Here is a 24360-nt window from a genome sequence, read left to right as displayed (position 1 = left end):
GTTAGCCGAGAGTTCTCGTGCGCATGCCCGGTTGAGTCAATTTACTTCCGGTAGCCGTCCTAGCTCGTCCCGTGCTGGTATCTTAAGGTGCCTAATATTAACAACGGGGATTTATATGAGAAGTCAAATTCTGACCGGAAGGAGCATTGACGTCCTTCGTTTTAGAAAATAGCCCAAAGAAAATACGCCCGCCGATTGGTTAAAAATCTTGTTTCTAGAACTGGACAGAAACACAAGTCTGACGTAATGATGGCGTAATGATGATCGAAGTGAACAAGTTGTTTTTCTTTTTTTCTTCGCGGTATTTTCTAGGAGAAATAGAAAACATATTCTCCGTGTTTCAATCGAGTTATAGAGACGCTCGTGAAAGTTTGGGAGAACTCGAAATGTAAGCATGTAAACCAAATTTAAGGGACAGATTCATCGGTTCCGTTTACTCGGAAAGATGTCAGCTGCCCTTAACCGGAAGAAGAGGGTTTTTGACTGTGTTTCTGAGAACTGACGGCTAAATATAACGGACCAATGACAATGACATGGGTGATTGATTAGATGGCATAAAAACGGGGAGGTTTCTGAGAACTGAGAAAGGAAAACACACTTTCCTGGAATTGCGAATGCCCTTTTAAATGCAATAATTTTTTACACAGAAACACGTATTTCATGTATAATTGCTGCTCTGATAATTACCGAGAAATGTGTCGACAAATCGCCTAGAGGGGTTTAAAGGTAAGTTGCTCAAATACTTTTCTCTTTAGGATCTCCTACTAAGTACTTGCATTACAAAGATAGGATTATTCGATTATTGCGAGACAACTGCAAGGTGCATGAAGTCGAAACACTGCCTAGTGACATACCACATGATTCTATACTGCCTTGATTCTATACAGCTATCGTTTCGCAAAGTGTCACAGACGTAACGATTGGAACAACGAGAAAAAATGTTGACTGAATTTTGAGCGTTGTGTATTAACTCGCCACTAATGATTAGACTCGCTAGTCTTGCCAGTCGACTGAGTTACGACGCGAAACTTACTGTGTTAGACTATCTATTATAAAAGAAACCACTGAGAAGATTTAGTAGCGCAATGATTTAAAAAATGATAGACAGGCCTAGCACGACTCCCACTGTTTCGTGATAAACGGTCTGTGACCTTTAGAGTTTAGCTCTAACAAGTATGTCTTTCAGAGATTTTCCTCTCCTGTAGGAGATGAAAGGAGGGTCTCTGTATATTTCTCTAAGCAGAGGTTGATCTTGGATTAAATGCCATTTGCTCATTAAAATGCTTTTAAGATTGGGCACTGATGGATTATATTGTGTGACAAAAGGCAATAATCTCTTTTGCAATTTTGGTTTCTGTTGTAGTGCCGACTTCCTGTTTTTAAATTCGATTTCTGCGAGGACTTTGTTGACCAGTTTCTCTGGATAGCCTCGAACACGCAAATTTGATCTGAAATTTTTGATCTTTTCTTCAAAACTTGTTTTTGAAGAGTTTGTTCTCAGAAGCCTAAGTGCTTCACCTTTTATAAAACCTTTTTTCACACCTGGAGCGTGACAGGAAGAGAAATGCGTGTATTGAAATTTCTCAGTCGGCTTGAAGTGTGTGCAGATATCAAAGATTGAATCTTTGTTAAATCTCTCGCCTTTGAAGACAGTAGTGTCTAGGAAATTTATTTCCTTCTCTGATATTTCAGCCGTGAATTTAATGGTAGGATGGTGCCTGTTTGCTTCTGAAATAAACTGATCTATTTCCTCTCTGTTTGTGTTCCACAACGAAAACACGTCATCTATGTATCTCTTCCACTCAATGGGTTTTATCTTGCTTTTACCGATAATTTTAGATTCTACTGCGGACATAAAAATGTTCGCGAAAGCAACTGCCATTTTTGTCCCCATTGCGGTACCATGGGTTTGGAGATAGTTCCTTCCGTTGAAATGGAAGGAGTTCTCCTGAGGTATAAGTCTAAGCATGTTGTGGAGTGAATTTGTAGGAATGGGAGTGTTGTTCTTATAGAAGTCTTCGTATGCTATGCATACAGTGTTTATCCCTTCCTCTTGGGGGATATTGGTGTACAGGCTGGTAACATCCATTGAAACTAGAATCGTATTTTGTTGGACTTTTGTCCTTTCTATAAAGTTAATGAAATCTGTGGTATCTTTGAGGTACGATTTTTGCGCTTTGGCAATAGGCTGGAGGATGTGGTCTATAAATGATGATATACGTTCTGTCGGACCTTCACAGCCCGAAATTATTGGTCTTCCAGTAAGAGTCGGTTTGTGAATCTTTGTTAGTGTGTAAAACACTGGTATGCGCGGTGGGTTAGGTGTTTGAGAAAGCCATTCTTTGGTCTTTGCGTCTATGTGACTTCCTAAATGGAGTTCATTAATTAAATCTTTGACCTTTTGTGAGGTCTCCTTCACCATTGGTGTTTCTAGGGGCATGTAGTTCTTTCTATCATCAAGTTGAGTTTGGCCCTCTGTTATCTTATCTTGTTTGTTCATAATGACCGTTGTGGATCCTTTGTCTGCCTTTTTGATAACTATTTCTGTGTTAGATTTCAAATCTTTCAGTGCTATACGTTCTTGGTAAGGCAGGTTATTTCGTGGCTTAGTAATCTCGATCTCAGCGAGTTGTACTTTAATTTCTTCTAAATATGTTTCAAGTGCAACTGATGGTTGAACTGGAGGTTCCCAGTTCGATTTAACGTGGAAGGGGTGCTGTTCACTATCTTTGTTGTTAAAAATGTATCGGAGACGCATTCGTCTCGCGAAATGTTTGAAGTCTAGAAGCAGTTGTTGCCTGACGCGATTCTTATCTGGAATCGGTGTTTGGATAAATTTCAGACCCCTTGATAGTAAATTTGTCTCGTGAGTTGAAATTTTGCAATTTGAGAGGTTTTTTATGTACCTCTGGTTCAACTCAGTGTTTTTTCTTCTAATGTTTAATCTCTTGTTGCTTTTACGTTCTCGGTGTTTATTGTTTACGATTTTGCGCTTTTCTTTCTCCCTCCCTTTTCCTGAACAGTCAGAAAATACACAGGGATAAGATTCACTCTTTTTATTGTCTAAAGCTTTCATCATTTCTTCCACTTTCTTGATTTTGTCTGTCAGTTCGGTGGCTAAAGCTATTACATTCTCAGTGCGAGTTGGCCTTTCTGGACGTGGCCTGTTCTTAACTAGATCAGGATTGTTCGTTTTCTTCTCTCTGGTAGTGTTCGGTCTATGCTCAACTTTACTGAGCTTGATCTTGTTGCTTTCCACGCGTCTGTAGTGGTAACGTGTGAGCGCTCCGATAAGTTTTTGTTCTGCTTCTCTCCGGATATGCTTGATGTCACTTTTGAAGTCATCATCCGGCACTATGTTCACTCTTACGTTGTAGCGCAGATCTTTTGGGCACGTTTTCTTTGTTCTGTGTGCTTCCAGTTTCTCTATGGACGCTTTGGATTTTTCAACTTTCCTCTCCAGAGATGGGGCGCTGTAGCGATTGTTCAGGCGAAATCTTTTCTGAGGGATGTTTTCCTTCCTACCTTCTGTGTGGCGGCGCTTTCGGAGAGGCGACCGTTGGCCACTTTTAAATTCGCCATCTGATGCTAACAGCCATTCCTCGGACGGTTCTTGTCCGTTTTGGTCTGATGTAGATGGGCTTGACAAGAAGCCGTCTTCATTTAGTGTTTGGTTCATGTTCTATCTCAAACAAGACTGCAGTTTCGTTCCTTTAGCGGAACTCTTCAGTTGTTTCTATGTTAAGTGTCTTAGGAATGGCAGTGATAACTGATAACATTCCGTGGCAGATGCACGCTTCTACTGCTTTTATATCTGTTGTTAGGATCGAAAATAAAGGTTCACCATTGGTTGTATGGATTAGCCAATGCAGGGCCTTGGATTTCGATCCGAATGAAGTTGTGTTTCTTGTTAAGGTCATTTTTCTGCTTTAAAGGCGTAAAAAACTTTTTTCTCAAGCTGAGAAAATGTTGAGGGATAGTATAGTCGTCAGTCTAAATGACTTGCTAGTCAATTTCTTTGTTATTTCCCTCTTAAAACTATTGCAGACTGTTGAATGGTACTCTATCACGTAGCAGGACGGAGCACTGTCTAAAAATATCGCAATGATTAAAAATCTACCGCCACTCTCAAACAACAGTTAGAGAAGGGCATCACAAATTTAATGCCGACTATATATGTTCTTCCCAAATCAAACTGATGAAACACGGCCTTTCATGATCTTTCATGCTCTCTTCCGCCAACAGGGTAATTTTAATTTTTCAAGCCTTTTTTCCAGCTGAAAGGGCAACGGGGGCTATTTTCTTAGGCCCAGTTCAGACGCCGAACTTTTCATGAGCCGAACTAAATACATTGAATTAAGTACATGAAAAGTTCGGCGTCTGAATCATTTAAGAACGGCTATTTGAATTTGGAACGGCCCAGCCGTTCTTCCCGCCTAGCTCAGCCGGGAATTTCGGCTTTGGAACGGCTTTGATTCAGACGTCGAACTTTTCATGAGCCGAACCTAATGTATAAATTATTATAACGTATTTTACAAGCAGTTTTTACTTTGCCTGAAAATCGCTGACATTTCGATGTGTTTTGGTTTAAACTAAATAAAGTTCGGCGAATTAAGTTCGACGTCTGAATCAACAGGTGTACTTTTGATAATTTGGGTCGGTCCAAATTCAAATTAAGTTCGGCTCATGAAAAGTTCGGCGTCTGAACTGGGCCTTACATGGATTTTACCAGTGAGATTATAGTAATCACTTGTACACTTGAGGAACTTTGCCTGTGGTATTTCGTTTTGGATATTGAACGGTTGGATGTTATATCATCGAGAACGCTCGCCGGCGCGATCGTTTACATTCCCTTCTAGGTTATAGAAATGAGCTTATTTTGAAATTTAACATGATATGATCTTTACATAAAGGCTTTTGGTATGTTACTGTGCAACTGGTAAAAAGAGTAACTTCTTCCTGTAAACTATCTTTTATCTATGAATTAAGGCTATGTTTTTCCCTTGTGAACCCAAGACTGGGTAAAGCCGAAAAGCAACCCAGACCGTACCTGTATTCTTTGTCTACCAATTTAAGCAAATCTTGCCACACTTTCTAGCCTTGTGTTTCGGTCGCTCGTCTTGTTTTTGAAGAACCCGTCAAGTTAGCCTCACTTCACTGAATATCTAGTGACCTGTAGAGCTCAGTGTGTCATGCCTCCTTCTAAAAAGAACTGTTTTCACGGCTAATCTATATTATATTTGGCAGACAAAACAAGATTTAGCATTCTGCGTTTAATCCAGTGTTGTGGGCTGCTCTGGCTGTGAATGTAGCTGAATGTTTTACACTGTTAAGTCATTGCAAGTACAAGAAGAAATCTTACAATGAATCGACGATTTTGGTATTTAGGAAATATAGCGAAAGATTTCATGTGTAATTTATGCTTGTTGATAATTACCCTGGGAGGACTCCTATACTATGAAAAGGACAGGGACGCTCGTCATCTCGCTCAGAGGTATAAATCAAGGATTCTGGTCTCACTAAGAGCCTGATTACATGGCGAATTTCTGCCCGGGCTGAAATTTCAGCAGGCTAGGGGGGCTGAAATTATGTTGCGATTACATAACGAATTTCAGCCCGGGCTGAAATATTAGCCTCCGCGCCAAATATGAAATTGTGTGCGAAAAGTCTCCAGAGAATCAAAATGGCGCCGAGAACATGAATCGTGAAAATAGGCGCATTACTTCTCTCGTGGTTTGACCTTTTATTGGCGCTCAATTTTTAACTTTTTGGGATAGTAACACCCTACAATGATGATGGAACTGAAACGAAACCTGTCTCTCAGCCAGAAAGACGTACTTTTATAGAAAGAAAATATGTCCTCAAGCTTGCCGAGTTCATGCCTTCCCTGACAGTCACGTGCTGTTTAACCTTGTCTCGATGTTCTTATATTCCATCTAAGCTTTGAAATTAGAGAGATTCTCTATTTTATCGCCCTTATTCCATTGAGATCGCTTCTACTTCTTAGCGGCAGCCATCTTATTTCCTGCTTTTCAGCCCGGGCTGAAATTCCGTTTCGATTACATGGGATTTTTTCAGACTTTTCAGTCTGTTTGCCCGGGCTGGATTGCGGTCCGGGCTGAATCCCTCTTCATGTAATCGCCAATTTGATTTCATGAGAATTTGTTTCAGAAGCCGGCTGAAATTCGCCATGTAATCAGGCCCTAAGGGTGTTCATGAAGAAACGCCCCTTTTCAGCTGTCAAAGTATCTTTTAATGTGCACTACCCGAAGAAATACAGTGGAACCTCGTTAATACGACCACATTCGGGCCATGGAAAATTGGTCGCATTAATGGGGTTGTCGTGTTAAAGGGGTTCTTTAAATAAGAAATGAGTGACTGAGCTTTTTGGGGGTCAGAATAAAGTGGCCGTAATAACGAGGTGGTCGTATTAACGGGGTGGTCGTAAGGCGGGGTTCCACCGTAATAATGAAAAACTCCCTGTTCCCATCGTTAGGCTCGATTTTCGCTGGTCTCTCGAGTCCGGTGTACTAGCGCGGGCTCCTTTCCTGAACAGCGGCTGGTAATCATTTTAAAGCACGAAAATCTGCATTCACATGTTCAGTTAACCACAGTCAGTAAACTAAACATAAGGCGAAACCTGAAGGACTTCAGTTCCCTCCTAAACCATCAGCCTTTGACCCAGTTGTAAGAGACATAACAGTTACTTAATATGGATTTTTCCAGGTTTTAATAATCATACACATGACTACTGAAAGTAAAAATTTCGTCTGAATATGACCAAATTTCGTTCGCCGAGTTTTCAGCTTTTTTTTTTTTTTGAAATAGGTTTCAAACGAAGTGAGGGGGCAAATATAGGTCTTGGCAAATCACTGGACTTTTGAGCTTGCCAAACATTTCGTCCATTGCTTGCTTTTTCAGTTCCTTTACCTGAATTTATTGTATGGCTAGCTCCGCGAGCGGGCAAGATGAATCAAATCCTGCGCTGTGATTGGCTACCCGAGCGGGCAAGATGGAGCTATCTTGCCCGCTCGGGACTACCTGCCGTGTCCCGCAAGAAATATTTCCCCGAAAGCCATATAATAAATCCTTTATTGACCAAGCTTGTTCGGTCAAGATGGCTGGATATTGGCCTCCTTCTTTTTATTGCGAGTTTATGGACCGAGACGGAGTCGAGGTCCATAAACTCGCAAAAAAAGAGCTTGGCCAGTATCCAGCCATCTTGACCTCACACTTGGTCAATAACCCATATATATTAGGAAATTGCGGAAAATGGAAACATAAGTTTGGCAGAATTAGCGTTTTGGATTAACATAAACAAACGGCGCTCACAAAATGAGATGTTTATGATTTAATATGATCAAATTTTCATAAAATTAATCCTAAGTTCTTCTCTTTTCTATCTTAAATTTTGTTCTTTTTAGCAGAAAACTTCCCTTCAAAATGACAAAACTGTGTTGAATTTTGTCTCAATGCTTTAGTTCCGTCATTTGAATATCCCAATTAGCACAGATGTGTACGATAAATTGTTCATTTACATTGGTCCTGAAAAGCCCCAATGGGGAGTGGCCAATTACGTATACATTTCTTTTACATACATAAATAAGGTATTTTTTACCATCAAACTTATTTTGTGGTCCTTCTTTACAGGTTAGCAACCTGTCCCACCACACCCCACTTTTGCTCAGTTATTCTGAATGGCTACACAACCATGTCACCCTAATGTTTTTGATATTTTTCACAGATGTCACGTGACTCCCGAAAGTTAGGGAAGGACTCAGCTTGGGGTCGGAAACGCAAGTCCGAGGATGTGCCTAGGTTCGATGACGTAAAACGGAGAAGAACGGGAAATGGAGAAGGAACAGACAAAACGACTCGGCCCATTGGGTTTAAAGAACTGGAAAACATCTGTAGAGAAGCTGTTCCAGAGACGGGAATTCTAGGACTGGTTCAGAAAGCCGAAAGATTTGAAGCCCTCTTAACTTCAGAAGAAATCAGACCAGATTTGTTGAAGTTGGTAATTTCTGCTTTTCGTCTTTTGTGCTCGGCGAACAGCTTAACGACCGGAAACGCGGAGAAGTTACTACGCTCTCCGGCAGCGGAGAATTTCATAACAGGGCCCGTTCTTTCCACGTTTGTCAAAAAGATGCCTTTTTCAGAATACTGGAAAGACGAAAGCGATCGTGTCACTGTGCTAAACGATCTGGCTGAAATTTCTCTTGCGTTGATTCAACGGCTCGGTGAGAAAATATTGTACGGGCTGCCGCTTCCCGAACTAAGTAACTCGTTGGATGAGCTAAAAGAGGAGAATCTCATCAAGGACGCCTGCGAACTTGAGAAGAAGCTTCAGCAAGTCAAGGAGTTGAAACATGAAGTGATTCGGCGGGCAAAGTCTGCGTATGATCAACAATCAGGGGCGGAGCCTCCGCAGAACTTCAGAGAGCTCAGCGTCATTCCGCAAGCAGCAGACCTTTGTTTCAAGCCTTTTCTGCGCGAAAACATCGTAGACAGAAAGTTTAAGGACCTGGATCATTATCTTGACGTGCAGTTTCGCCTTCTAAAAGAAGACTTCGTAATGCACCTACGCGATGGCATCAAACAGCTAACAAGAGAAAACAACTCCTTGGAAACGAGTCCTACCAAGAAAGTTAAACGCGCGGATGATGTCTCTGTGTACAGTGACGTCACAGTCCTGCATCCCGTATGCAACAGGAAAGGCCAGGTTTACAGAATCAGGTTCAACCCGTCTCATCCAAGGGTAAAACGAGTAAACTGGGAAAGGTCCAAACGACTCAAGTTCGGTTCGTTGGTTTGCCTTTCTTCAGATGACTTCAACACACTACTTGTCTTCGCAACGGTGGAAAATCGACGTGCCGAGGGGCTAAGTGTTGGTGAATTGGATGTGCGTTTTGAAAACGTCACGAAAGAGGAAATAAATATTTTTGTCACATGGAAAGAAAGGTTTGTCATGATAGAGTCGCCTGCTTATTTTGAAGCGTACAGACACGTGTTGGGGGCGTTGAAGGAAATAAAACCTGAAGAATTCCCTTTCCAGAAGCATATTGTGGAATGCTGTCGGGAAGTTGGACCTCCAGCGTATCAAGTACAAAGACAAAGAGAAGACAAAGAAGTTCTGTTTAATTTCACAGGCGTTCTTACAAAGAAAGAGCCTTCAATGTCTTCTCAAAGACGTCATTCCGATACCGTGAATTCGAAGAAGTCCATGAAGATGAGCCCAACGTCCAGCTCACAGCAAGAACAGCTGTCAGCCGTTAACGAATCGTCGAACAGCCTGGATGTTGCTATGGACGTCGAAGTGCCTCAAGAGATCTTTAATTGGCCAGACAGAAAAAGCCTCGGTTTCAATGAGTCTCAGATGCGCGCGTTTAAACTGGCGCTGACCAAAGAGTTCGCTGTGATCCAAGGACCGCCGGGAACAGGGAAAACGTACGTTGGTTTGAAGATAGCTCAAGCTCTCTTGCAGAACACCTCTTTTTGGCAAAACCGCGGTGAAAGATCTCCAATCTTGATGGTGTCTTACACGAATCACGCTTTGGATCAGTTCCTGGAAGGTCTTCTTCCAATGCACGGTGAGTTTACTCAGCGCTTTATATATGTTATATTTTTCACGTAAGAGATTACAGGTGATCTAGAAAGACACACATGCATAGATTGACAGATAGATAAATAAAGGTGACTCATCACTGTTCAGATAACTGTACAAGATATTCGGTGTACCGCGAACGAAACTATTTCTAAGTATTTCTAGAGGTTCTGACTTTGTCGTTAAACCTCAAAAAGATGCGCATTGAGCAGCAGGCTACATGCAAATAAACAACGGGAAATATGGAAAGAGAGGAAACAAACAAAACTAATGATTTTGGTGGCTCGGTTTTGACCAAAAAAGTGATATGTGAGCATAAGCTGGGGATTGGAAGCATAAAGTAAGGAAATAATAACTTGACGGTCGTTTATTAATTGACAGGTATAGTTCGCGTTGGCGGCCGCAGCAAAAGTGAAAAATTGAAGAGCCATTCTCTGGTGTCAATTCGTCGCCAACCATGCCAGCCTGATATGACGATCCGCAAGGCAAGAAACGCAGCTAAGAGAGATATTCGTTATGAGAAAGAATCATATCGGCGTTCTTCACTCTTGTTAGAAGCCTCAAGATCAAGCATTTTGTCGATGGATGTCTTTTCCCAACACAGGTATATTCGACGCCGGCATTATGCTCAATTTACAAGAAACCCTTGGAATGGATCGGTTGATGAAGAGCTTCTAAAGTGGCTCTACGTACAAAAGAAGGAAAGCTCGCAAAGTTCCCACTCGAAAGATGTGAAAAAGCATCATGAAAGAGATGACTTCCAAATGGAGTTTGAGGCGCGAGGATTCAGTTTTGACAACAGAGGGGTTTTGGACAAAGATGACAACGCCGTGCGTATGGGACTAGCTGTGCTCTCGTGGAAAGATGCTACGAACTCCGGAAAGGTGAGACAAAATTTGATTAGCGAACAAGCGATGTCTGATAACGAAGAAAGAGGAGTTCGTGATATCTACCGTTTGCCGAGTGAGGACCGTTGGAGGTTATACAGATTATGGCGGCAGAGATTGGTCAACGACCAAAGGCAGCAGTTGCAAATTTGCCAGGTGGAGTTTGAAGAGGCTTTAGCCCGTGATAAGGAAGTAACCACGATGGAAGAGTACAGGGTTCTTCAAAAGGCACGTGTCATTGGCATGACAACCACGTGCGCCGGCAGATACCGCACAATTCTCCAAAAGATTTGCCCCAAAATCATTCTAGTTGAAGAGGCTGCTGAGGTACTGGAGGCTCACATTATTACGTCATTGACGAAAGGCTGTCAGCACTTAATATTGATTGGTGATCACCTGCAACTAAGGCCTACTCCTGCTGTCTATGAATTAGCTACGAAGTACAAACTGGATGTGTCGCTGTTCGAGAGAATGGTGAATGTTGGAATTCAGTGTGAGAGGCTATCCGTTCAACATCGCATGAGGCCTGAGATTGCTGCCTTGATGAAGCACATCTACGACGATCTGGAAAATCATGAGTCAGTGGAGAAATACGAAGACATCAAAGGAATGAAGAAGAACATGTTCTTCATCAGCCACAGCCATTTGGAAGAATCCTGTGATGAGACGCACAGCCATGTAAACGAGCACGAGGCTCAGTTTCTAGTTGCGCTGTGTCGCTACTTACTACAACAAGGATACTCGTCCAATCAAATCACTCTCCTGACGACCTACACTGGACAGATGTTTGCCATTAGAAACTGTCTCCAAGCGACTAAAAGTGAAGAACTGGAACACGTACGCCTTACGACCGTGGACAACTTTCAAGGCGAAGAAAGTGACATCATTCTTCTTTCACTCGTGCGCAGCAACAAAGACGAAAAAGTGGGCTTCATCAAGGTTGAAAACCGCGCATGTGTGGCGCTTTCGCGTGCCAAGAAAGGCTTCTACTGCATTGGAAACTTTGATCTTCTCTCAGAGCACAGCGACATCTGGAGTAAGATTGTAGCCGATTTGAAAGCAAGTGGTAACATCGGAAACGCCTTGCCCTTTTCCTGTCAAATCCACCAAGACGAAATGACTGCGGAAACAGCAGAAGATTTCAGAGAAAAAGCTCCTGATGGGGGATGCCAGCAGCCATGTGGTGTGCGTCTGAAATGCGGCCATGCGTGCAGACAGTTATGTCATCCACGTGACACCAAGCACAAGAACTACCCGTGTGGAGAGCCTTGCGGAAGAACCATTAAAGGCTGTGATCATTTGTGTTCGAACCCTTGTAGCGAGCCTTGTATAACTCGATGCTTGGAAATGGTCGATAAGGTTTTGCCAGGGTGTGGTCACATTTTAAAGATGAAGTGCAGCGCTGACCTTAAGGATGCTGAGTGCAAAGAAAGGTGCGATAAAATCCTGTCCTGTGGCCATCGCTGCCAAAAGTACTGTACAAAACCGTGCGCGACTGAATGCAAGGAGCTCGTAAAGAAAACGGATTGGCCGTGTGGACATGAAGTCACCATTGCTTGCGCGGCCACTTCAAAAGATTGTCCAGTTCCTTGCGATGGCACTTTAGATTGCGGTCACCAGTGCTCTGGGCATTGTGGTGAGTGTCGAATGGGTCGAATTCACAAGGGCTGCACAGAGAAATGTAAACGTGTGCTGTTTTGTTCTCATGGCTGTAGAGAACGGTGCAGCATGCCATGCCCGCCATGTTCCGAGGCGTGTGAAAATCGTTGCACCCACAGCAAGTGTGATCAAACTTGTGGAGAGCCATGCACTCCTTGTCGTTATCCATGTCCGTGGGAATGTGTGCATCACAAGTGCTACAAGCAGTGCCACGAGATTTGTGACAGGCCCAGATGTGACGAGCCCTGCGTCAAAATCATGGACTGCTATCACGTTTGCCGTGGGTTGATGTGCGAAGCGAAGTGCATTTGTGCTATCTGGACAAAACAATACAATGGTGATCCTATTACCGAGATCTTCCTTGGTGGAGAGGAAGACGAAGACGCCCGCTTCATCTGGCTGCCAGACTGCAAGCATATCTTCGCTGTGTCTGATCTTGACAGGTACTTGTGACCTCATTTTTTTTAAAATGATACCAAACAAAACAGCAAGAGTTGACGGAGTTTCAAACACTTACGCTTACGAAACGTGAGGATTGCCATAGGGTTTTGAGCAGGTTCCCTCAATACGAAGTCATTTCGTTAAGTAACGTTTGTAACTGCCAATGGAAATCTGCAAAGAGTTTCACTTGGAAAGTAAGTCTACATTTTAATTCATGTAAAGACACTATAAATAAACGTTTAAAGGTCTTTAAGCTGCCTAACCACTGAAGACGGTACGATAACAGCGAAGAGATCATCGTCAAAATATAGTTTGATGAACTTTACACCAGTTTGCTTGAATTAACCATCAGTGGCTCTACAAGCGTGTTTATACCTGTCAGCCGTGCTTGAAAGTCACGGAGAAATATTATCGGAATAAACTAAACTAAAGAGCTAGCGCAGTGAATCACAACGATAAATATCCCAAGCGTTCTTTCTGCGCAATGCTACACACGTGCATGCAACGTTCAGCGTGCAACAAAATTGCGACGTGTATCCACTTAAGATTGAGAAAGATGGGACGGATTTGGAAAAACAAACTTGGAAATTATTAGCTTATCTTTTAAGATGTGCTATTCATATCTGAGCTTTTTTAAAGGGCTCCATTGAGAGAATACAAAGCGTTTACAAATTACCATTTTGTTTTAATTACGCGCCTCAAAACATACTTAATTGTGATCTCTTAGTCTTTCATTTTCATGATTACAAATACCTTATTCACGAATCCAACAGGTCCCATCACAATACAAGATGAATAGTTCTTGTTAATGAGGCTCTGTTCTTCTAATTAATTATCGACTGTTGGCATGATAGGAAGGACTAGAACACTTCAAGACTGATAGATAAACTTATCTTAATTGAACAGGTCATCAAGTTGAAATTGAACTGTACTTCCTTGAAAGGCGTTTCATATCTAGCAGTGTGACACAAAGAGAGTTACAAGACATCAACACAGAATTCACCAGACTCAATCTCCAACTCGAGATTTGTTTGCTGAATCACGACATCAAGAGCTTGGCACTAGAGGTAGACGAACCTTCCTCCAAGGTGATGACTGCAGTACAGGAGGGCCTGTTCAGCGGCAAGCGCATAGTAGACGAGGAACTGGAGAAGCTGATGAACAATATAGCAACAATTAGGTGCGTTTTAACAGTTGGGTAGAAATGCTCCTAACGCTTTTCAGTTTGGCGAGGCCGTATATTTTATGGCAATAAATTAATAACGTATTTTTCTCTGAAATCCAGGAAAGCTTACCCCAGCCTTAATCCGTTGACGCCAGAAGAAAAGAAGAAGATCGTATCAGCGATTGGTCTATCCAAAGGTCACTGGTTCAAGTGTCCCAAGGGACATATCTATTGCATAGGTGAATGCGGCGGTGCCATGGAAAGAAGCACGTGTCCAGAATGCGGAGCTGTGATTGGTGGAGCAAATCATGGGCTGGAAGAAGGAAATGAGCTGGCTCCTGAGATGGACGGTGCAAACCATGCAGCTTGGTCTGAACAGGCAAACTTACAAAATTATGAAAATTTACACGAAATCGTTTAAGTTGCTCTCGATTGGAGGAACAAATTTAAATATTCTCCCTTCATGAGTCTTTTTTGCATTTTAATACAATTCTTAATGATATTGCCTAGAACTAGTTCAACATAATAACAATTAGATTATGAGCTCGAGATTTCTATGAGGTGATAGTTGAATCGGCCTTCGGCGTCATCAACTATCACCTCATAGAAATCGAGAGCGAATAATCTAATTGTTTTAGTAGAATTCTTACTAAAATTTGCTGTAAATAACGGTTTCTAATTATTTCTTGACATATTATTAAACTTTGCGCCTGAAAGAGGTCGCTCGGATTGAATTGTCATTTAAAATGAAGTTGTGTGCGCGCGCGCATTAGTTCAATAATTTCAACTTTTTTACGTCAAGAAACCGTAAAATGTCCTTCATTTCGGCTTCTCAGGAATTTAATTATCCATTTGCATCAAAATGTTCCTCTAAAACTTTGGATAAACGAAAAAAACGTCGCCATTTCCTAGACGACCTGCAGCCACTGTACACTAATGGCTGATAGTGTTCAATGGTTCAGCCAACCAGATTACAGCATTCGCATTAGTATACTAGTAGAATTTTACTAATAATCAAGAGTATTTTTATTTTATCACCCTTGGGGCCAATAATGATATTATTGCACTTTTTTTCTTAGATATGTAATAATTAAAAAATAAAAAGAAAGAAGACGATCATAAAGAAATTAGACATGATATTAAAGGCGAACTGATGTGCTCTATATGAGGGTGTCAATGGCGGATCTCTTTGACGGTTGACGGTTAAAGATAGGCAGTTTTGACGGTTGCCGGCTAAATTTTAGGTCATTTGACGGTTGACATTTAACCCCATTGACACCTTCTAGTTTTGAAAACGAGTTTATCCAATTAGTGTTTTAAGAAACTTATATGGTTACTGCATGGTAAGGAGTATTTGTATGCTGATAACAAGGCTTAATTAAGGCTTAAAGACCTCTAGAAGTTATTCATAACACAACAGGAAATACGGCAACGAAATGAAGGGTGTATAAGCATGATGCACTCGGTGGGCTGTTGATCGCTAAGTCACTACTCATCATTACTTAATCCAGGGGCGGGTCTAGGGGGAGGGTGCAGGGGGTACGCGCCCCTCCCTGGGAGGAAGCCTTCTTCTTCGTATTCACTTTTAAAATTTGTTTACCTCACCAGTCAGTTATGACATTCCTTAGTGGTGCACCCCTCCTAAGAAAACTCCTGGATCCGCCCCTATAATCTTTTAGGCGTTTTGGCCTTTTTGGCTCTTTCTGTCCCTTACTCAATTTCTAGCTGGAAATTTTACTTGTATAATTGAAGAGATTCTTTATCTAGTTTCTGTGTTATTAATTACAGTGGAACCCCGCCTTACGGCCACCTCATTAATACGCCCACTTTATTCTGGTTCGAACAAAAGCTCAGTCAGTCAACCCCTTTAATACGGCCACCCCGTTAATACAACCAAATTTTTGTGACCCGTTGGTGATCAGATTAACGGGATTCCACTGTTGTTACTACGTTGTATCAGCCTTACAGTAGTCTTTGACTTCTCATCGTGTTATGTTTTTTGTCCACGTTTTAATAGTCCTTAAATTTTACCGAATCCTGTTTGATTGTGTCACATAGTTAGATCAATATAGATACTATTACCGTATACAAATCGCTTTACATCATCTAATAAAGCAATTATGATCAGAAATACTTGTCATTTGCTTATGGAAATACGGTATTTCAGAGTTATCCACCATTCACGAGAATGCATTTCAATGTCTTTTAATACTGAAGAATATTAATACGACCCTTTTAAGACGAATGCAGAAGGAACCTGTTAACACAGCGGACACCTTAACGTGTTAAGCGGACACTAGCACGAGGGTGGTAAAGGGTATTTTCGCGACCCGTGATCGGCCCTTTTTATTTCCTATGAAATGTGAAATAGCCATTTTTTTCCCTCGTGAATCGTGATTTCCATAGTCGCCGTGAACCGTGATTTTCCAAAACGTTCTCTTGTATTTTCCGTGAAGCGTGAAATGCCAATGTTGTATTTTTCGTGAATTGTGAAAGGGCTGCTGTACTTTCCGTGAAACGTGATCTATACTCCCCCTTTACCACCCTCTAGCAAGGTCCGGCTAATACAGGTTTAACTGTAGATTTGCCGTTCGCTCTAATGTTGGCATTCTGGTGTAGACAGGGTTTCTGTCTGCTGTCCCCGTGGTGGGGGACATAAGTATGTGCGATCCCAAAGGGTATGGTTTTTGAGCAGCTTTGCTAGTCAATTTTTGATTTCCCTCGCACACTGTACTTTGCTGAAATCCCGACCCTCTCCCCCATGTACAAAATGTTTTGACACGCGCTTGCCTCGGATACGCGTGTCGAGTCAACATGGGGGACTTTCAAGTGTCTTCAAAATGGAAACCCGAAAGTCGCATATTAAATAACGCTTTAGCGGTTACTACTGGCTGAAGCAAACGACACAAATAGCACAGATTGCTGATACAGACAATGATGCATATATGGATAAGGACTTGGTAGTTATCGTTTGTCTTCAAATTCGGATGTGAGCACCGTCGCGAACGCCGCTGAAAATATGCAGGGAAAGAATCAGTTTTCAAGATTCAGGATATTACATACCGAAGAAGGTAAACATTTTTATGTTATTTATACCCTGCTGATGCTTCGAAATGCTGACGTTTCGAACTGAAGTAATATTAGGATGTACAGTGGCGAAACATGTAAAGTGACAATAATTTTGGTCACGCACTTTACTGCTGGTGTGATTTTGTGTCTTTTGTAGACGATTTTGAATAATGTTTTGACGAATGCTAAATCATATGCCCAAAGTAAATTTTAAATGACTTAAAAGACCTTGACAATTCTTTTCACCGACCGACTAACTCAACGTTGGAGAACGCTCTGGTTTTGTTTACCGACCTCTTTACCCGCCAAATAATTAGGCCAGTATTCTTGAAATTGTGCTTTGTTGGACAAGGAACAGTTCTGCAATACAACTTTTCTGCGCTCAACAGTTGCGACATGTGAATCGAATGAAAATGGTCGATTTTCAGTCGCTAAACTGAGTCTGAAGGTTACTGAATCGAAAGTGTCGTTTTTCTGCGAAGGGCAAAAATCTTCCAAGGGAAAAACTACAACCTGTTTGCATTCATGTGCAAAACACGAGCGAAGTTGAGTTCTCCAATCTTGCCAAAATTTGATTTTGTTCGATTTCCGTGCACTTTTGCTCTAAATAAGCTGTGAGACTAAATGGTCATAGGAGCTAAAACGATATTCACATGGAACTCGCAGCGAGCTCAGAGGGAACACAAATAGGGAAATTACAGGCAACCCACGGTGATCGCCGGGGTGCACCCGCAGCATATGAACGGGGCAGCCACGTAATGCTTACACTATGGCAACAATGCATTTGAGGATGCACAGGAGAAAGGGAGCAAATTGTGCTTGAAATGTTAGATGGACAAACCTGCGGTGAAATGGTCACGTAAACGCATGGGAAACCCACAGTGGAAATACAGGGAAAACACGAAGTACCCTGCGGGAACTCACAGGGGAAGAAGGGGCAAAATAGAGGGTACCCCGGCTGTGGAACCATAGTGGAAGTACAGGGACCTGTGGGAATCCACAGCGGAAGCACGCGGGGGAAATAGGAGGTACCCTGTGGGAACCCACAATGGAAGAATGGGGAATATAGGGGATACCCTGTGGGAAAGAATAAAGGGTAACCAGCGAGAACACACACTGAAAATCATCAAATTTAAGAGAGAAAACATAACCCAGTAGTTTATACGGTAATACTTGTTTATTTACCCCGTAATTTAATTCCTTACTCCTACACCAATCAATTTATTAGAAATGGTAATGCAGCAAAGTGGAGACCTAGTAACTCATTAATGTACTACATTATACACAACACGAAGTCGTTAATGCGGTCCTGTTTAAAGCAATTTTTACTCAGAAAAGTAACTGGTAACGCTAGACGATGGCCTCAGAAGAAACTCACGCCACTTTTGCATCCAATCAGAAGTAAAACCAAAACCAATCTTGACTCTCTCACACACGTTTTCCCGCGCTTCTCGTCAGCTACATGTATTTGCTTCGAGTTTTCTTTGGTTCATTGGATTGTCTGCGTCCTACCCTGGGGTTTGATTTTACGACACTCAATTAAAAAACCTACAGTAACAAAACTCAAGAATAGAGAAATTCAGTACGAACTCTAAAGTTAAAAGCCCAACCAACGAGTTTCGTTTCACAATGTGATCCCGGAAACAATCTAGTATTTTACGCTAGGACACAAATGATGGCAGTGTAAGAGGGAATAATCAGCTACCCTAATTAACTTCATTCACTGAGTTATCGATTAACTGGAGATGCTACTCAATACACTGCATACATCTAAGATGCTTGGGACAATCTCTTTTCGTTTTTCTAGGATCGATCACAACTGGTATAGAGTCCATAATTTAAATCACAGCTTTTTATGGACCGAACCACTCTTTAAATCTCAGTTTACTTGCTAAAAAAATTCTTACCGTATTAGAATATATATTACTTTACATAAACGCATTATCGCTTTATCTGAATATATTAATATGATGAATAGATGATGTTATTTATTACTATTTCTATACATACAAATACTGTCTGTATTTATCCAAGGTTTCCATTGCCTGACCAGCTGAAAAAAATTGACAATTCGAACTTACATTAAAGACGCAGTTTAAGACTTCAGAATCCTGGGCTCATTCAAACTTGACACGTCATAACAAAAAAATCCAAAACTTTTGAAACGGCGGCAAATGGTACGGAAATTTCCTTGTAAAGTTCCTGTCAAGAATTGTTTTAAAATTTCTGAAATGTGAACCATTCAACCGAAAATTCAGGAAATTCCAGGATGACAATAAAATGGAACAGTAATTCCCGGGACGGAATTTTCCAAAAAAATTGGGTATAGTTCCCGAGGTTGTTCTCTTTTCCAGAAATTGGGGGAAATGGTGTTCCATTCGTCACTATAAATCTGCGAGTGTTTCATAATGGAAAAGGACATGCCGTCCGCTTGCTGGCACACTGACGGCATATCTTGAAAAACCTGGCTTTTCCAAGTTTGTCGGTTTTAACCTGTGTTGATTTGCTTGTTTTCTCTCGATTAATTACTGTTTTTACCTTAGACTGTTATAGGTTTTCTCTATTAAAAGTAATTTTGTACATCACAAAATGGTTGAAAATTTCGTGCCATTGCATAGCTCCCTTAATTAATCAATTGTTACAATTAACGCCAACACTGTTTATCGTAATTCTGTTGGCCATGACCAAACCTCGTTCTGGTGTTGTTCATCTCAAACGCCGGCATATTTCCTTCAGTCAATCGGTGTTCTGTTCCACCAATCACAACCCTGCATTCAGGACACGTGCTTCGCTGCATGGCTTGTCCACATCCGCCAATCGTGTAGACATGTCCCTGGGGGCATTTGTACCAACGACCTTGAGACAGGTTCATCGCAGACACGATCTCTTTCTTTTCTTCGGGCGTTATTGGCGAGAGGAAGCGGTAGGCTTGCCTGCAAAGAAAAACAGGAATAATTGTCATGTCAAGGTGTCTTGAAAGATCTGCAACTGAGGTAGTTTGCTTTTGCAAACATGCGATAAGCATATCTTTTAGCAGACAGGGCGTGACGGCCAGGCGTGAGAGATTCCGGAAGATTGATTCCATATTTAAGATTTGACTGGATGTCTTTTATCCAGTATTAGATCATAAGAAATCATGAGATTCAAGCTGTAGAAAATTTACTCTGATGATGTGCATATTAAGGGTGAGGTCTGGTTTTTAATTTACAGTGCATGAAATTCAAATGAAAGATAGTTTGTCATGGACTGAGTTGCAACCTTTATTCCAACCTTTATTCCAATCAACTGAAACCTGAAATGAATGGCTTACAATACGTGTACATGCAGTACAGAAACTAATCATTATTGTAAGTAATCTATTAAAAGTATGTTAATTAATGTTAATTTCTATGCTTTTAACAGGAAAATAGCGCCCAAGAAGGACATCAGCAACAAGAAAAGGAAAGCGACAGAAATAATTAATTGAAATGTACATACTGTCAAAATGCTGCAATAGTTTCCAGTGGAATGGTCTAACTGGAGAGCAAATGTTTTTTGCAATGGATCAGAAACTTCCAATGTTACTAATAATACAATTGCTTTTTTATTTACTGTATAATGTGGTATGGATTAAACAAGACTTAAAAAAAGACAAAAAAATTACTGTTACTCTGAATAATTTTTCCTTACATCAACTTAATGCACCGAGCAATAACTGCTGCATATATCGTAATTATACATGTAGCGCAATTTAAGGTGGCTCTGACTGAAGCCTTATTTGTTGCCTTTGTTAAATTAGAAAAAATGTCAACTTACATTGTGGCCCGTAACCAAATTAATTCCAAGTTTAGAATTTTTATTCTTAGAAATAAATTGAATGTTGCAATGTGTGCTGTTGGTCATCGTCACAACAGTTGTCATCAAGTTTTGCTTTAGAAAATATTTCAGAGCCACCTTAAATTTTCCTGTGTGGAATGTTTGTTATTTGGCAAGACGTTATGTTCCGGTATATATGTATACTGTATGTATTTCAAATGTGAATATTACTAATATGTTGGCTTTCTGTATATTTTTACTTGTTGCACTTAGGCTAAAATTTTGTGAATTTACCAATTTACAAACCCACACAGACCTACCAGTAATGCCAAATGCCTGCCTTTGAATTTTGCATCGCAATTAAATTATTTTTCATAAGAGGCTTCATTGACTTTGTTCAAAGGAGAGAAAACTGATTGTCAACAATAATAATAAAAGGAGAGAATGTTGCAGTTAAACCTCCTGTTTAGAGGTGCTTTCCATTTGATCAAAAATCCTGGTTTGCATTTCTGGAAATTCCCAATGGTAAATGGGAAAGGATTTTCCAAAATTTCCAGAAAAGAGGACAACCTTGCGAGGTATACAGAAATTTTTGGAAATTTCTAATTTCTGTTTCCCTCCCGGCATTTCCATAGTTTTCGGTTGAATGTTTTGGGTTTTTTGGAAATTCAACAATTTCAAATTTTCTGGCAATTTCTGCACCATTTGTCCATTTTGAAATTTTTGGAATTATTGGTTGAATGGAGAGCACCCTATGACACCACGTGTACCTGCTAGAAAACAAAACATTGCTTATGATCCATAAGTTAGTAATTCCTGTTTAACTAAAGACTTAACTAAATGAGCATCCTACAATTACATTAGAGTTCTACATGTACTATAGAGCAGTTTCACTCGTGACCACCAGCCATGGGCATTCACTGGAGCAAAAGAAAACATTTTATAAGAAAATAATTCAACTCCCATGGGATTGGTTTGAGGTACCAACATGACCACCGTTTCATTGTGTTTAGATGCCAAAATGGCTGTCATGTTGTCATGAAAACACTCTATAGAGGCCATTGTATCGCTGAATCCATTAATTAGATTGCCTGTGAAATAAGTATGTAAGCAAATAATGAGAATACTTCCCAAATTAAACAACAATACAAAAAATAATTCAATATTTCCCTTGGGTTTAACGAAAAACGTATCACAAAACCCAGGAGTGAAAGAGATTTTCTGCTTTGTGCGAGCTCAATGTGAATTGCTGCACTTGTACATGGGCATTATATTGTAAATCCCTCATTTTTCTCTCAGAACGACTCAAGTTGGTGAGCATGCAAGCATGAATGAAAACCAGCTTGTGGAGGAGTTACATGTTTACATGCTCACCCACTACCTAACCCTGAGAAAAAAATGAGAGACTATTCATAGGATGTCTAAATTGTAGGATTTAAAATCAGAAGTGAGGGAAGGATATGAGTGTTTGTCTTGTAAACTCCAGGGCCAGGTTGTTCGAAGGTGGGTTAACCCTAATCCAGGATGAAAAGTTAACCAAAGTATAAATTTATCTTGTATATAGATGTTTTTGACTGGTTAAGATTACTCAAGCTCGAAACTGAAGGACAAGCAATAGAACCTGGAAACTGCACCAAAAAGTTGCAAAACTGAAATCAACCCACGCTTTTCTTAGGTTAGCTTAATCGGGCTTTGAACAACCTGGCCCAGAATATTAGAAAATATGTGAGTTTTCTTTGTAGTTATTTTTATCTCTTTGCTAGTGAGACGCAAGAAGTAAGGTTAGGTTGCCTGGTTTTTGGTTTTTGTTTTTGTTTTTGTTTTTTTTTTTGGGGGGGGGGGGTGCACAAAAGACGCAGAAAGGTTGCAATTTTTTTACATGTATACCTTGACTTGCACCCTGTGTGTTCTTTTGTATCTAAAACAGTCAGAAAGCGTGACTTATTACTGAGTTATGCTCTTATTGTGGCTGTTCTGTTTTAAATATCTAGGGTCTTATAACAATAGATTTATATTTGTAAGTTGAAAAGCTTACTATCTTTAATTTTCATAGATTGAATGGTGTATGATATTTAAGTTACTTGAAAGTTTGCTTAACCACTGCAGTGACCAAGTATTTCAAAGAGTAAGTTCAAGTAACAATACTCAATATTGTTAACTACCAAGTTCTATTCTGAAGGAATATTGTGAATTTGTACATTAATTTTGCCTGATTTCAGAAGGGTTAAGTAAAGTGATACAGCATTTGAGTCGTCGACTTTATTGTGGATGGCAATTCTTTGTACAATAAAAAATAATTATGGTTCAGGTATAGCTATTAACCTTTGTGACATTTTCAGTCTCTTGTTTGAAATATGAATTCTCCTTGCTTGTTTCCACACAGTTCTTTTAGTTGTAGTTAGGAGAATTTTCAACTAAGTCAAGATAGTATCTTGAAGATTATTAATCATCACTTGTGCTAATCGCTGCCCAACAAAGAGTCAAATAAATGGATGCAAGCACACTATGTACACCTCTACTTGCAATTCTCACCAGTAATTTATCACCCCAACCCCTACCCGGAGGGGAATTACCTTTTCGCAAATCTTTAGCTAAAACAGTTCGATTACGGCGCCCACAGATGCTAATAGGGACCTTAAGATACGAGGACGGGAAGGCCAGGACGGCAACGGCAGTGGACGCGGGAAACTTTCGCGGGTCCCGTCGTGTCGCCAAAAACAAAATGCTTAAGATGTGCATTTTCGCAAAGGACGGCGACGTCAATAATTGGAACCTCGTACAAGCTATTCACAGAAGCAATGACATCCATTAGACTATAAAAGAGATGATAGAAATCTTATCCTATTAGGCTTAAACGATAGTGAACAGCGATGCTGAATTTCTTTTTCTTTATAAGCGAAGCAAACATCTGTCAATATTTTAATAGAGAAACCATAATTTCCGTATGAAAAAATTAAACGAACAATCTGATCGACCTGCTTCAGATGGCTTTTTACCACTAAAGCGTTTGGGAATTCTGTCGCCGAAGAATCCTGACTTTTGTTGAACGTTTCAATTTCCATCTGTAATTGTAACAAGCATTATAAAAATCAAACAAACGTAGCAAAAAATTCTGGGTAGTATAAAAACAACAACTAAACATCAGTTTGAAAATGTGTATTTTATTTGCTTGATAGATGCTCCATGGCATTCATTCTTACAACAATTTATCAACTGTACTTACACTGTTGTATTCTCAATGCATAGAGTTTCTATTGAGCTTGCACACTCGTGATAGCGTCTGCACAGTGGCTGCAGAAACACAAACGAACAGACGAGGAATATTTTTACTCACATTTTCGTATCTCAGCGTAGTATTCTACGCTACAATCACGAAAACTGTGAACGCTATAAACATATCTATCAATATAACTGAAAATAAAGGCGATTGGAACAGTTATCGGGGCAAAACAAGTGCTAAATACTCACGTCTTCGATACAACGGCTAGTCGGGCGAAATGGCGTCCTCGACGAGATGAGGACGGTAGAGAGGTTAGCCGAGAGTTCTCGTGCGCATGCCCGGTTGAGTCAATTTACTTCCGGTAGCCGTCCTAGCTCGTCCCGTGCTGGTATCTTAAGGTGCCTAATATTAACAACGGGGATTTATATGAGAAGTCAAATTCTGACCGGAAGGAGCATTGACGTACTTCGTTTTAGAAAATAGCCCAAAGAAAATACGCCCGCCGATTGGTTAAAAATCT

The 24360-nt window shown here is 40.7% G+C and overlaps 3 protein-coding genes and 2 long non-coding RNA genes across 5 annotated transcripts; 2 read left to right on the top strand and 3 right to left on the bottom strand.

Annotated features, from left to right (window-relative positions):
* Positions 1-216: 216 nt before the first annotated feature.
* Positions 217-15887, top strand: LOC110039851 (NFX1-type zinc finger-containing protein 1-like). Its single transcript, XM_089297144.1, has 6 exons — positions 217-726; positions 7745-9590; positions 9986-12593; positions 12837-12865; positions 13498-13771; positions 13877-15887. The coding sequence occupies exons 2-6, from the start codon at positions 7745-7747 to the stop codon at positions 14175-14177; spliced, it is 5058 nt and encodes a 1685-aa protein (XP_089153270.1). The 5' UTR covers positions 217-726; the 3' UTR covers positions 14178-15887.
* LOC149107462 (uncharacterized) lies at positions 1109-4102 on the bottom strand. Its single transcript, XM_089296739.1, has one exon. The coding sequence runs from the start codon at positions 3677-3679 to the stop codon at positions 1154-1156; it is 2526 nt and encodes an 841-aa protein (XP_089152865.1). The 5' UTR covers positions 3680-4102; the 3' UTR covers positions 1109-1153.
* Positions 15888-16293: 406 nt separating the features above from the next.
* LOC149107460 (uncharacterized) lies at positions 16294-22941 on the top strand. The gene is made up of 2 exons (XR_016209469.1): positions 16294-16827; positions 20228-22941. It is a non-coding gene; the product is annotated as an uncharacterized LOC149107460 (long non-coding RNA).
* On the bottom strand, positions 17984-20218 carry LOC149107461 (NFX1-type zinc finger-containing protein 1-like). Its single transcript, XM_089296900.1, has 2 exons — positions 19516-20218; positions 17984-18878 (listed from the first exon to the last, which is right to left on the bottom strand). The coding sequence occupies exons 1-2, from the start codon at positions 19908-19910 to the stop codon at positions 18851-18853; spliced, it is 423 nt and encodes a 140-aa protein (XP_089153026.1). The 5' UTR covers positions 19911-20218; the 3' UTR covers positions 17984-18850.
* Positions 22942-23761: 820 nt separating the features above from the next.
* Positions 23762-24323, bottom strand: LOC149107459 (uncharacterized). The gene is made up of 2 exons (XR_016209468.1): positions 24089-24323; positions 23762-23911 (listed from the first exon to the last, which is right to left on the bottom strand). It is a non-coding gene; the product is annotated as an uncharacterized LOC149107459 (long non-coding RNA).
* Positions 24324-24360: the final 37 nt, after the last annotated feature.

The sequence above is a fragment of the Orbicella faveolata genome, unplaced genomic scaffold (assembly GCF_042242905.1).
Source record: "Orbicella faveolata isolate gen_17 unplaced genomic scaffold, um_ofav_v1 contig_27, whole genome shotgun sequence".
Classification (NCBI taxonomy): Eukaryota; Metazoa; Cnidaria; class Anthozoa; order Scleractinia; family Merulinidae; genus Orbicella; species Orbicella faveolata.
The sequence above is the reverse complement of the archived record's forward strand: the minus strand, read 5'-3'. Positions and strand labels throughout refer to the sequence as shown.

Bases quoted from the DNA above. Each gene is read 5' to 3' on its own strand.
- LOC149107462 (XM_089296739.1), bottom strand. From the start codon at position 3,679: ATGAACCAAACACTAAATGAAGACGGCTTCTTGTCAAGCCCATCTACA.
- LOC110039851 (XM_089297144.1), top strand. From the start codon at position 7,745: ATGTCACGTGACTCCCGAAAGTTAGGGAAGGACTCAGCTTGGGGTCGG. The intron at 9,591-9,985 runs GTGAGTTTACTC...ATTAATTGACAG, and splicing joins AGGTCTTCTTCCAATGCACG to GTATAGTTCGCGTTGGCGGC. The intron at 12,866-13,497 runs GTACGATAACAG...TTAATTGAACAG, and splicing joins CTGCCTAACCACTGAAGACG to GTCATCAAGTTGAAATTGAA.
- LOC149107461 (XM_089296900.1), bottom strand. From the start codon at position 19,910: ATGGAATCAATCTTCCGGAATCTCTCACGCCTGGCCGTCACGCCCTGT. The intron at 18,879-19,515 runs GTTTGGTCATGG...AATTTTTTTCAG, and splicing joins ATGAACAACACCAGAACGAG to CTGGTCAGGCAATGGAAACC.